General features: G+C 42.8%; 1 protein-coding gene across 1 annotated transcript in view; it reads right to left on the reverse strand.

Annotated features, from left to right (window-relative positions):
- myo10l3 (myosin X, like 3) overlaps positions 1 to 14101 on the reverse strand; it is a 53824-nt gene that overhangs the window by 18746 nt on the left and 20977 nt on the right. The window contains exons 3-18 of the mRNA XM_046404127.1: positions 12395 to 12553; positions 11337 to 11524; positions 11062 to 11196; positions 10520 to 10644; positions 10400 to 10413; positions 10182 to 10266; positions 9656 to 9762; positions 9183 to 9312; positions 7968 to 8086; positions 5700 to 5846; positions 4662 to 4762; positions 4260 to 4326; positions 3515 to 3607; positions 2646 to 2714; positions 607 to 689; positions 392 to 500 (exon numbers count right to left, since the gene is read on the reverse strand). Coding sequence (XP_046260083.1) covers positions 392 to 500; positions 607 to 689; positions 2646 to 2714; positions 3515 to 3607; positions 4260 to 4326; positions 4662 to 4762; positions 5700 to 5846; positions 7968 to 8086; positions 9183 to 9312; positions 9656 to 9762; positions 10182 to 10266; positions 10400 to 10413; positions 10520 to 10644; positions 11062 to 11196; positions 11337 to 11524; positions 12395 to 12553 — 1731 coding nt within the window. The remainder of the gene's footprint in view (positions 1 to 391; positions 501 to 606; positions 690 to 2645; positions 2715 to 3514; positions 3608 to 4259; positions 4327 to 4661; positions 4763 to 5699; positions 5847 to 7967; positions 8087 to 9182; positions 9313 to 9655; positions 9763 to 10181; positions 10267 to 10399; positions 10414 to 10519; positions 10645 to 11061; positions 11197 to 11336; positions 11525 to 12394; positions 12554 to 14101) is intronic.

The raw sequence follows: 14101 nt of genomic DNA on the forward strand, positions 1-14101 counted from the left end.
CGATCAACCCTAATCCCCTGGCTTTAGGAACTGTCGGCCAGGGCAGCCTGCCAAATCCTCCCCTGCTCCTTCTCTCCACACTGCAGTTAGGAAATGCTAAGCTGAGCCCTCCACTGTGCCCCCTCCACCGCCACAACCACATACTTCATATAACCCATCACCCATCATTCTCTCCAGATCAGATACACTGACTGCATTCTCCATCTCCCTCCATCTTTACAAAAGATCTTTTTTTGTTTTTTCCTGTGATACCGCGCTCACACTCATCATGCGTGTTTTGTGACCATTACACGCAGCAGCACATGGGAGACAACTTGCCGTCTGCGTGATGACACAATCATGATCACTGAAATGCAGTCTGAGAGTTAAATCACCGAGGCTTCAGACTCACCCTGAACTGAGAGCTGACAGTGGGCTTCCGTCGAGCTGTGCCCATCTTCAGGGTCTCATCTCCATTTCTGCTACCGACACGCTCAAAGAGGTCGTAGATGAAGTCGAGCCTGCAGGCGCACAGCGCAGAACAGGTGGCTGTGAAACCTTCACAATCACTCAGGTGTGCGTTGAGCATGCGGAGGACAGCGAGTGGGAGACAGACAGAGAGCTTACCTGCTGTCTTTGAGGATAAACAAGATGTCGTCCCTGAAGGTGTCTCGGTTCTTCTCCAGGATCCCACGCACGTCATAAAGCACCTGAACCACAGGTGAAAACAAAGAAACACACCCATATTTTAAACAACAAATACAACACAATAAGTGAAAATCAAGAAAGCCAGGTTGGTTATAAATTAAATACTTTGGCTACATACATGATTCACAAATGAACTGGCAGTGTGCCTCAGAGTGCTTTGCAGTATTATCAATTAATTCATGCTTATGTTAAGGAACAGGACAGGTCAAAAAGTCAGCGGCAGATAAACATAATAATATCAATATGAAAAATAATGCACAGAAACTCCTATTTCTCTCATTTAGGCTTTTGTTGGCTGGGATTCGTGATTCACAACCACAGAGACATCTGCTATTGTGAAATAAAGGAGAATACAAAATATTGTTTCAAATAAAAAGATTTAATGAATATGGAGTTGGTATGTGTACACACATAAGTGCTGCAGCCAATGAGAGAAACATTGTTAGCACACTATTTGCCAAACTGCTCTCATCCGTTGCTCACATATGATTTAAAATAAACCCGTTGGCAGGCAAGGGTGTCATTTAAGAACCATAATTTAACTGCTTAGAGATTTAATGTAAATAAAGCTCATTTTTAGATATCTACACACTCTATATTTGTCTTCTGAGGGCTCATTACCAAGTCTTGTCACCTGTTGAGTTCTGTTCAGACCTCGTCTTAGCAACACGGCATTCCTCTGCTCGCCCTGACCCACAGCTATGCACTCTGAGTGTGTGTTTGTACAGGTGTTTGCTTGCGTGTGGCTCAGTGTAATGACAATAAAAGTGCACCTAAAACATTTTGAAGCTGGAATATGCATAGGAATAATGTGAAAAGAAAAACTTTCTTCAATCTCATCCAGAAGCACATTTGTGTACATGTGTGTATTGTGAGCTTGTTGTTGATTTGTGTGTGTAAATCAAATAACAACCCCCCCATCCCCCAAGCCTTGAGGCTCACAGGGAGATCCATGAGCCTCCAAACTTGATGACACACGTATTTATAAATCACAGACACATTAATTACACTCCATTCCTCTCTCATTGGAAAAGTCCCACACAAAAGACTCTCTGTGTCTGTCAGTTTCAGGTTCACTTAACTAAGACGTTTAAATTGGATGGTCTCAGGATCTCACACGCAGTTTGAATGCAGACTCTTACAGGTGACGAGCGCAGTAACGAGACACGGTGAATGCTGCATCCACGGGGATAAAATAATATCCATCCGCATAGCTGGATTTGCAACGTTATTAATAAATGTTTACATTTAACCCCTGAGTTCACAAAGTGTGCTGAGGCATGCATTGTTGTTAAAGTTCACATCTGACAACGGGGGACTTAATTTGAACTCAACTGCGTTTCCCTGGCACCACACGGATAATCAAATCTACGGGAGGATGCTGCTCTTTCCCTAACTGAACTCATGGCACCATTTCAGATAACAGAAGAAGCTTTCAGAGGGGTGACTACACTCTCCAGAGAGGCACACTGGAGAGAAAGAGAGAGAGAGAACAACTGGCTGGCTTGCCTGTCTTCTCTGGACCAAGTAATTACCATAGACATCCATGCCAGACTTGTGACTGAGCTGCCACACTCACACTGAGGAGACCTTGTCTGAGGCAGGCATCATAAGGCCATTCTTTATCAAGGCGACTCTTTCTCCTCGACCCCCCACACACCCCGACGCCTCCCGTCCTGTCCACTTTCTCCATTTGTACCTCTTCCCCGATGTCTTTTGCCTTTCTGCACACTTCCGTCATGTAAGCACAGGAAGGAGAGGATGACGGTGAGGCAGTTTTCCCGACTCCAGGAAAAAGACAGCAGAGGAGGGGTGCGGTATCAACATCCTGGAGCAAATTTTGCTAAAGAAGATCCTGTTGCCCATTCAAAAACTACCTCACTTTGTCAACTTATTCAGTCAGGGAGGGTGGTGAACCTGGTTTTACTCTGTATCTGTGTGTAGATGTTGTTGGTTACCTCGCCAGCATAGTGCTTGATGCCAAACTGGTGGTCGTTCACTCTGGGCTTCACATAATATGGGTTTGTCTGTGGAGAAAGACAAAGAGACAGCTGTCTTTTAGAAATGCTGTTCATGTCATCTTACTTCATTGGTACTAATCAAATCGGAGCAGAGAATACACTGTAGACTGAGACGTCCAAGAGGGAGTTCAGAGGGCAGCTGAAAGGTCAGTGACATATCAAGGGGTGCAGATGATGAATATAGACACTGCTGTTTTGATTTTACATTTGATGATTGATCAGTGATTAGTTTTCTGTCAATCATCTGATTCAGCAATCCACTAATGATGTGAGCACATGACCCTTACATGAAGTGACACAGCCACTCTCTACTTCTCTAACTCCTTCGACCATGACCTTTAAGCTCAACACATCCTTCAGCTGCGAAGGCGGACACCTCAGCGAAAGGTCAGGCAGTTCTTCGTTTTGTAAAAATCCTGTTCTTTTTTTTTTTCCATCAGTCATAGGAAACCCTGTTGGGTTTTCTGAGGACTCTCTTTTCTCCTGCACACAATGCAGATCAGGCTTAGAGAATAGCTGATCACATTTCAGCATTGTTGTGTTTGCATGTGAGAGCAGCTCGGGGGGCGTGTACAAGTGCCCAACAGACGCTCAGTGCTGCCCCAAAGGCAACAGGCGATTCATCAGCCAGGAGGGAGGTTTAACTCTTTGAGGCTTTCTGAGCTGGTGGGTGCTGAAGGCTTTTTCTACAGGTGGGGTTAAGGAGCTTCGGCTCAGAGATAAATGTCTCCCTGGGAGTGGCAGGCTATGTAGGAACAGCTACATGTGTGCTAGATGAACGTTTTCATGTGCGCATGTGGACTCACTGCATGTCGGCTGTGCAGTTTCTCCAGGAGGGTGTAGTCCGTGCCTTTGGGGAAGCGACTCTCCTCATTGATAAGAGCCAACATGCCCAGTTTCTAAAGGGGAGACAGACAAGAGGAGCAGAGAAGCTGAAACACACCACAGTCATGATGGAACTAGTTATAATCCCATTGGGGCACATCTGGAAGCTTTCATTATAACAATGTGTCCAGTAAACAGCAATGTAATTCATTCAATTTTCGCTTTTATTTACAAAAAAATAGGGTTCAATGAGCAGACAGGGTGCTTGGCAACATTTCTAAAGATGCGCACAGTCGTCTAATGCAGCAGGAATCATCTCATATCGGGCTACCGGGCCAAAGCTCAAGTATATGTAGGGATAAAATGGTTGTAGTGTATTTACTTGCCCTGAATTTTCCAAGTTTACGACCCTCCATCTCTGCAGAAGCCCAGTCCACTCTGTCTTTTATCACCATAGCTATAATGACAGTTTAACCATCATTATAACTACGGTGATAAAATAAAACCAACTGTCTTAATGCTTTACCTCAGCTATACCTCCAACCACTGACTGGTGTACATTACTGTGCACACAACATGCAAAATGAGACTATATAATGATAGAGTGGGAGATGGAGGTCAATGTCAGCACAGTGTGGCGTCTGGGTCGACACGCTCTGGCTGGCGGTTAGCGGTCGATCCCGCTGGTGATTTTGCTCTCTCGGGGACCGACCGACAGACTGTTACCTTTTCTATGAGATCCAGACACTCTGCGTTATCCATCCAGTCTATGGCTTCCCACTGGATCCCCTCCCTTTGAGGAAAAGACAAACACCATGTATACATATGAATATAAACAACTAGGAAGACACAATGGCTGTATTTTCCTGCATGGACATGAGATTAAATGAGCCTCGTTCAAACTGTTGGCCCATTATACAAGAAAACAACTGTCTGGGGGAGAAACTGAGCCGATTCCAAACCTTTGGCAGTTTGCCTTTAATGCTACTAAGAGGCCCAACCCCCCATCCCAAACTCTATCTGTCTTCAGCACATGAAAAACCTTACTTTCAATTTATCCATCAGCAAACAGGCCTATTCTGTAGAAATGTCTGTCACTAGATGTTTAGACATACTAAACATCTTTACCTGTTGTACTCCAGCTGTTCCAGCGAGAAGATGTGTTTGTTGAAATACTCCTGGAGTTTCTCATTGGCGTAGTTGATATTAAACTGTTCAAACCGGTTCACCTACAGAATGGGAGAGCAAGATTTCAAAACCATCAGCTTCCATCAGATCCCCTTCAGACAACTTTAAATACATCTAAGAATGCTCATTTTTCAAATAGTAATGTTTTCACCACAAAAAAAGTTAAATTACCTTGTTAAAAATACACTTTTCCTTGTTGAAAAAAATCCATAAAATCTATAAACATGCAAATATGTTTCCTTCAAAAGTTTGACTATGAGGCTAAATGTCTCATACTCCACTGGAAAGTCCAAATAAGCTGCATATTGGACATTTACGACATCCAGCTGCTGTACATCCATGCGTTAAACTCAGATTTAATGTGAGCGCAGAGAACCTTTTTAGTCCACAAATGTGAACATCCACCATTCTGCACAGTGAAAGTCAATCATCCAAATGAAGAAGCAGTAAAGAAAACACATTTCTGAACAGGCAAGAACTTTAAACAAGTAGTAAGTAATAATATATCTTCAATCTAATATAGATAAAAGTGAAAGCATCTCACTTCACTGAAAGATTATTAAATGATAAATGTTCATGTCTAAATATGCAAGAATCAACTTACAGCAATATTTATTTAGAGTTTAAAACCCAAAACTCTTAATGTTAACCTGCTTCTTCTGGGCCATGTGTGATTTGATCAGATTTGATTGGCACTGAACAAAGAAACCAAATGTAGCCCATATCTTATTATCATTATTATCAAAGTAGAAAAATTAGCATACGATCAGTCAGTGTCTGTGCAGCTTCATCAGATTCATCAGATTATCTGACTGGTGCACAGACGTACGACGCGAAAGAAAACACTCAGATCTCTCATGCAAAACTGCACCGTCGCTCACAGTAGGAAGCTGATTGAGAGAATATGTTTTCAGGAACTTTAAAAATTTATTTATTATTACAATTTTTTTCTGAATAACGCTTAAATTAGACTTTCACCTCAAAGTTCTCAAAGCCGAAGATGTCGAGGATGCCGATGGACTTGAAGTTGTCTTTCCCTTTGATCTTCTGGTTGATCCTCATTATGATCCAGGAGAAGCACTGAGAATAAAGTGCCATTGCAACCGAATCTCGCGAGTCCACAGCCTGCAAAAATCAGGACACAAATAGACGAGTTACCACGCACACCAAGCCAGACATAAATAATAAGAGAGAGGAAGGTCTGCAGGGAGTCATACAGTACATCAGTACATACATTTAATCTATTCTATCAGATAGTAGTTACAGCTGTTAAAAACACTGACATGTTTGACTGATGGGGTGTGTGAGGCCTCAGTCAAGTGTCTATAAAGCAAATAGCAGTTTGGAGACAAAGGTGTGTTATGTCAGCGTCTGTCTGCAGGCAGCAGGTAAGTCGGCCTCTGTTTTCACAACAGACAGCCTTGTTTATCGCATGCATGTCTTAAGAGCGAAGCACTGCAGGCAGTATTTATTGTATCTGGAAAATACAGCGAAAACAAAGACAAATCAGAGTAATGTATGAACATGCTTTCGTAGATGATTGTCTCTAGTTTTATTATCTTTTTTTTAAAAACAGTGCACAAGGAAATTACACCTACCCTGTTAAACCCTCCCCTGACCTCCCACAAAGATGGAATGAAGATGACAGAAGGCATCTTTTATGCAACTATGTTTATCTGAAAGCTACAGTCACTAGTTACGTGTTAGTCAAATACACTCGTAAAACAAAACACACTGTTACTGGTTAGTGGACTTTTTAGATTTATTTTGTGATGCTCTGAAGGGGGCTGAGAAGGCATCAGTATTAACAGTCAGATTGTGATTTGTCAGACTCAACTTGAAGCTCACATGGACTAAAGGTATGACCATCTACAGATCTGTGACAAGTTGATGAAGACCTCGTGATTCGATCAAAGCTTCCAGGAAAAGCGAGTAGGTGAACTATGATAATTATAGCCTCTACTTATCTGTGACTGACAAGGTACAGGTTGTAATTTGCAATTTGCAACAAACTCCATCAATTGAGGAGTCCACACAGGTCAAACAAATGGCAAAATCTATTCCTAACCACCATGTGACTGAGCTCTGATTTTCTCCAGCTGCTGTGAAGTCCGCCTTTCGGCCGGACACCATCCGTGCACGAGTATAAAAAGCTTGAGCTCGCCAGCTACGCTTCCTCCACCAGGCATTGTGCTTGAATTGAAAACAAAACAAGAGTGTGGCGGTGTGTACTGTATTTGGGGCAACAATGCTCCTGGGCTTTTGAGTAATCCATCATGTCCCGTCACCTCTTGCAACTAGCGGGTGTGAACAAGAGCGCTGGTGGCTCCAGGATCTCCGTCACGGGGGTGAAAAGAATGGCTGTTTGTCCCGGACTGGGGGTGGGGGTGGGGGGCTAGTGCAGGCAGTCGCAGGGTGGGTGACCCCTGGCCACTGTGAGAAGAAGCCATTCTTTCTGACTCCAGGGCTGGAATAATGAACTCTGTTAAGAGACAAGCTGCTTCAAAGGCAGGGCAGAACAAGCAGCAGCAGGGTGACAGCACAGGGTCTTTGTTTGGTGATGAAAAGCTTTCTTGTGACTTTCGTGTCTCTGTGATAATAGTAAAGGTCCATTCTGCATATTCACTGATGTTTATGTGTGTGAGTGGGCCGTAGGCTTGAGCTCAGCCAAAAAGGATTGTGTCATGCGTCAGAATGTGCTTGTGACATATTGTGAAAACACATGCAGATAAAGACTTGTGAAATATTCACATTAATTAGAGACCACAGCATGGACATTTGAAGCCGAGAGAGAGAGAGAGAGAGAGAGAGAGACGCGTGAATTATTACACCAACGTCTTGGTGAGGAGAAGACTCTCACTTCACCCCCAGTCATTGGCTCTATTGTGCTTTTGACTCAGATCACTATCATGATGGCTTCATTGTGCCAGGAATCTGGCAGACAAAAAGCAGGAAATGGCTGGGAGTCACGCAAGGGATCTGGAGAGGCATGTGGGGGAGAGCACAAGCAGAAAGACTTTGTGTTTGTGTGTCACCAGGGCAGAGGAGGGAGAGGAGTGAGGACGGGGGACAACAAACAGACATCTACTGTATGTTTTAGCCTCTTTAATTCAAGAGGAAAAGGCAGAGCAGGCCTCTGTAAAAATCTGGGGAATAACCGTAAAAGGAGATATTTCAGGACTGTTCTGTCTTAGATGTGTGAATCTTGCAAGGAGCAGTGAAGGAGGAAGTTAAATGTGTTGGTACCTGCTCCACAGTGAGGGGTGAGCAGATCTCCTCTCCTCTGAGGATCATAGAGCGCTGGGTCAACACCTCTGACAGCTGAAAGGAGTCCAGGCCGAGCAGCTCGCTGACATTACTGACCACTGAAACACAAACAAACGTATTAGGTGCAGCGCTTGTATAACTGACGCAAAATACAGACAGTTCAGGTGACTCTTATTGATGCTAAACAACAGATGTGACATACAGACTGTGATCCTATACAGTCTATAGGAAACTCTATGCTGTTTGGCGGGGCTGTAGTATTCTGCAGTCACTGTAGATCACTACTTCTTTGGAAAAGAGGTCAGACACAGCAAACAAAGGAGCCTTGAGCTCATGTTACAGCCTGTTCAGTGCTCTGTCTGCAAGTGCAACGTCAATCAAACTCAGGGCCATGAGGAGCACTGCACAGTGGTCCACCATCAGTGGGAGGGGGCACATATCTGATTTAGAAAAAGGAAGATTTCTTCAACAAATTCCAGCAGAAACAACAGGTCACTCTGACTGCATGTGGCAAACATGCCTGGGTTTTTCTCAAAAAATAGCATTAAAAACTGATAAAATATTTTTGATAACCATCACACACATTTTGTATCCTCTTAGTCCAGCACTTCAAGCTGTCTTCTGCAACATTTTCAACATTGATGCACATTGCAGTTATGTTTGAAAATCAAAGAAACTGACTAGAATCTGAAATGAACTCTAACGTTGTTAGTACTGAAGGCCTTGCCAAAGAGCTCAGGTTAGTTGATTCGAAACAAAAACTTGTTTGGCAAGCACACTCATGATTAAAAAGATTTTTTTCCAAGATAATGACTAAGATCAGTTAGACTTCAGTTTAGGGATCTGTAAACCTAATCTAATGATTTCCTATGTAGTGTCTTAACAACGTATTTTAGCATTAATTGTCAGGAATACAGGAATTTCCTTGAAAAGACTGCTCCACTTAAAGTTAATATTCATTTATTAGTCATTCGTCCACATTTGCTAAACTGTAGGCTTGCCTGTTCATCTGAGCTGCACTATTCAGAGACAAAGATTCAAGGAAATTCTTATTTTCCTCTCTTTTCATATTTGTTCTCTTTAAATTTCAGCAGTGTGACACAGATGTGTACCACAGGTTTGCATAACACTCACAACACTTTCATCTGGATCAATCAATATGTCATATATTATTCATTTAATTCCCTCCCCTACCCCCTTTGGAGGTGATCTGGGCTCCACCAGCAGTCATAAATTCAATGTTGCCCATCTGTAGGACAGCAGACAGCAACTTGAACACGTCTCTTATCTCCTCCTCCGTGAATTCCATCACTTTCAGGGCCTCCTGCAATGCAACACAGACAGAGCGAGACAACATGTCACAACAAAGACACGAGAAACACAGTAGACCCATTCAAGACGTGACAGCAGTTAAACCTAATTTTGTTTCTCCTTGAAGCTGTAAAATACTTGTATGGACAGAATTCAAAATGTGCCTCCAAAATCAACATGACATCTTTCCCCCAGGCTCGTGTTTCCTAGAAGTCAAGTTTCTGACTTGTGAAGTGGTAATGCACTGATGGTAAAGGAAGGGTTATGGCGCCCTCTGGGGGTAAAACAAACCATCTACACAGTGAAAGAAAAAAAAAATCCATCTTCATCAATTTATCTGACTTTCTTTTCCTTACCATTACACTGTCAAAGAGCTGCTTGTCATCCAGACTGCTGTCCTGCATGCAGCCTGACTGGCTCAGGTAGTGATATGACTCGGGACCCTCGGACAGGAGGTACATGTCTGCAACACACAGACACGAAGAAACTCACTAAATAAAAACACACAGGCTGCTTGTGTAAGGTCGGTACATCTTTATCCTCGTTTCATGCCGCTGTTTATAAAGCACGCAGAACATTTAGTCATGATGTGGATGCAGAGATAGGAATTACAACTAGAGAGACATAAATATTTCAAAATTCACTCACGTTTGTTCAGATTGTGGATTTGTTTTCTTCACATTATATTCTATCAGAAAGCTGTCTGCTGTTAAATTATATATAACTATAATTCAACTTTAAATTAAGATTTGCTTTAGAGCTGCCTGAGGTAGATATTTTTATAATTCAGATATTTAGACCTTAGTCGCTTGCTGTCAGTAATTTCGGGCTGAGCGTGTGTTTAAGTGCACTTTCAAACTAAAACGAAAAGGAAAAACGAACCTCTGTGTTCTTTGTCTGTCCCTGCTAACAGAGCGTAGAAGATGTGGTAGTTTCTTTCTCCGGGATTCTGTCGGACCACACGGTTCTTACAAAAGGAAGAGGGTTAGAATTAAACGTTAAAAATATTTAATGAGTGAGTGGATTTCCCCCATGACTCTGCAATCAAATAATGGACTTGCTGATCCCAGTATTGGCACCTGAACACAACACAGACTTACCTTTTCCAGCAAATCTGATGACTCAAAGTCAAGGAGAACATTGAAATTTGCAGTGAAGACATCCTCAGAGCCAGACACTAATTTATGTACAGTAAATGGAAGGGAACCATTGAAGGATACAGTCAATGATGCAGCCTCCCTGAATGTTTCCGTTCTGGGAGAAGTGGAGCTGGATAAACTTCCCAAAGCGACTGGAGTTATTGTTGTACACAGTCTTAGCATTCCCAAAGGCTTCCATGATGGGACTGAATACAGTGGAAGAGCAATAAGCAAAGCAAACCTCAATAAAGGAAGACTTCATTTTTACATTTCCCATGTCATTGTTGGATCACTGTGACTTTGGACCAGATCCACATATCTGAATGGTATTTTGAACATCAGAGATTTCAGATGAAGTACAACTAGTACGACTGAAAACGCAACTCAGAGAGCTCATACAAATAGATTGCTATTACAAACCATTATATAAACATGAAACAGAAAATAACTGAAGTTATGGAACACGTAAAAGAAAAGCATACAATGAAATAGATCTTAAAGTGGCAAAACTTGATGATGTGTGAGTCGAACAACCTACACATGCAAAATATCACGAATAATGACAAGTAAACCTGTTAAACTTACTCATGAGCAGACCTGAGGTCAATGGCTGTGGTTCGTACCTGCTCTGGACGATGGCTTGCTCCACCCTGGTGGTCCTCTCCGACAGCGGAGTACCTGCAGAGTTTTGACTCATCACTGAGAGAAACTTCAGCAGCAGCTTGGTGCTCTCCGTCTTCCCAGCTCCACTCTCTCCACTGAAGACACAAAGACAGAAGTGTGCTATTCTGACACGTCCATGAGGAGTTTCATTTCAAAATCTTGAATTTTTCTGCTTTTTTGTTGTTGTTGTTGTTGTTGTTGTTTTGTGAAACTGGACCTATAATTTCCCCCTCACCTGATGAGGACACACTGGCTGTCGTGTCTTTTCCACAGGCAGCGGTAACACTCGTTGGCCACAGCAAAGATATGAGGAGGCAGCTCCCCCATCTGGTGTTTGCTGTACAGATCGACTGCAGCGCCCTCATACAGGCCCACTATCTGCTTGTAGGGATTTACTGCTGCCAGGATAGAACCAATGTTGGTCTGAGAGAAATGAGAAAGTGTACGGAAGTACGAGGGAGAAAGAGGAGGAGAAAAAAAGGGAGAAAGATATAGATTATCAATAAAAAAATGACAGAATACCCATGATAGGAAAAAATGTTTTACACCGGAGTTAGCAGCTTTTACATCTTGCCAAGCACATTTGACTTCTATATGGGATCTACAGCTGTATTACATAAGCTCAGCTCAGTAGATTCACCCAGTTTTCCTGTCTCCTTCCTCTGACACACTACCTGGAACCAGTAAAACTCTTAAACTACCGCATGTGGCCTAATTTGCACCGAGGCTGGTAATATTTTAGGATCCGACAGCTCCTGCTCTGGTAAGGCGCTTTGGGGAAAAGTGGCTCACAAAAGTGTGTTTGTGGGTCATCCTTCCACAATGAAATTGTTCTGCGATGCCATGCAGACAGAGTGGGCGAGCGCTCGAAGATGAGATTAGGAGATAGGATTTCAAAAAACAAAGTTACCACGAGTCTGTGGGGCTGTGATTATTTTAATAAATCCCAGGTAGAGTTTCAGTGCTCGACCGTGAAAATAATCCTGGGAATGAGACACGGTCAAACAAACATTCCAGCTCTGAAGACTCTTCATTGCACTCCAGGAGTCACCTGTATTTTGTTAAATGTTGCTCTTTGTTATATTTGATATCATAAACTTTCAGTCTGCATTTCTTGCTTCTGTTAAAGTCAATAATAGTGTTTATTTCCTACAAAGCCTTCATGACAAGTCCCCCAAAAACATTGCGCAAACTTGTTGTCCATTCAGCTGTGCACAATGGACCCACAGGTTCCACACACATCATGGTGGTACATGGGAAATGCGCTCACAGATTAAGACAGTAAGACCTTACATAGATGTTGTCTTTCTGGTAGCGCAGAAAGAGGTTGTGCATGATGGCAGCCTCATGCAGCTCGGCCAGTGTGGACATGTCCTCTACACCTTGGATGCTGCTGGGGTGCATCGGGTACACCGTTTCCCTGTTCATGTCCGACTTCTGCAGGTAGATCACCTGGAACAACACACACAAAAAAGTTATCCAAACCAGCAGCTTGGATGTAAAATCAACAGGCAGGTTTTTGTGTGCCTGAAACGTGTACAAGAACAAGAAAACAGTTTGGTAGGAACAAAAAGAACTCGGAGTTCTAATGCAGCTTTGAACATAGTGTGTGCACATTTTTGCTGCCTCCATGACTTACTTGAGGAGGAAAAAGGACCACAGTTTCCATTAATATACATTCAGTCTGTAGTTATTGTATATATCAAGTTACATTCATTGGAAAGTGATGATGCTGAGTAATATGTCAAAGTAATAATTTGGATGGACTTTGTACTGGGTACTGGAAAAAAGGGAATTAAAGGACAGCTGAATACACTAAAGCTGCAGGTTACAATGATTTTTTACTTTATAATTAGTTCTTCTGTTGATGATTTTTATGTTTGGCCACTTAAAATATCTGTAAACTGTGAAAAGACCAACCGTCCAAAACCTCAAAATATTCAGTTTGACATTCAAAAAGCAGCAAATCCTCGCATTTAAGGATTGGAACCAGTAAAGGTCTGGTATTTTTATCCGATAAGTGATTTCAATGGTTTATTGATTTGTGGTTTACAAAGAAAAGCCATTTAGCTGAGGTGACAAGCTACCCACATCCTGGCACATCTTATAACATAATCAATGCAATTAGCAGATGAGGGCCTAAACAGCTGCCATAAGATGTTGATGTTTTAAGCTGTTCGTGGAGGTGGTCTGATTACACTACTGCTGGGTGAGCTAGAACGTATATAACTAACATTGCAGAAGCAATTGTATAAGTTTCACTTTCAGTGTCTTCAACCACAGCCTCAGGGTTTAAAACGAAGGAAGGAGGACGCCAGGAGGACAAGTTTATACAGATCCGAATAAAACTGCTGGCACTACATCAGTGTTCCACTGTGACCATGACAAATGCATGGACGACAGGCAGATTCAAGTGATGATACAGGAATAACTGAGGTTAAAATGACAGATTAACTAGATGTGTGCTTGCCTGCGCCTGCTGCCAGCATACCAGACAGGTAGAAAGCCCCCTGTCTAATTCAAGCCCGGACTTCTCACCCTGATTTGTTTGACTCACTTCTCAGTCTCTGTACAACAATGCTCCAAAACGGACCTAATGAAAAACACGAAGGAAGGAATAAGACGAACCGGCGTCTCTACAGTGGCAGCAAAACAAGAAAACGGTCTCATACACCAACTGAGACCTACAGTCTGAGTCTGAGTCTCCCAGACTTTATGGCTATTGGAAGTCTAACAGTGGAGACATGACATGAGAGAACAGACACACAAACAGCTGTTCTGGTCACTACTTGATGGGCAGTAGTGCTTGGATCAATACTGATGGACAAGGAGCTGGGGTTGTGGTGTCCCACTGCATTACTGCTGGCTCTTCTGGAATATTCAGTTGTGTCCCAGCTGGGAGCAGACATGGTTTTCGGAGAACCACTGAGCCGGCACAGAGGGGCCACTGGGGTCCTCGGGAGGCTGCTGAGTGAGCGCCGATGAAGGTTTAGGTGAATC

Source organism: Scatophagus argus, chromosome 11 (genome assembly GCF_020382885.2).
Source record: "Scatophagus argus isolate fScaArg1 chromosome 11, fScaArg1.pri, whole genome shotgun sequence".
NCBI classification, from domain to species: Eukaryota; Metazoa; Chordata; class Actinopteri; family Scatophagidae; genus Scatophagus; species Scatophagus argus.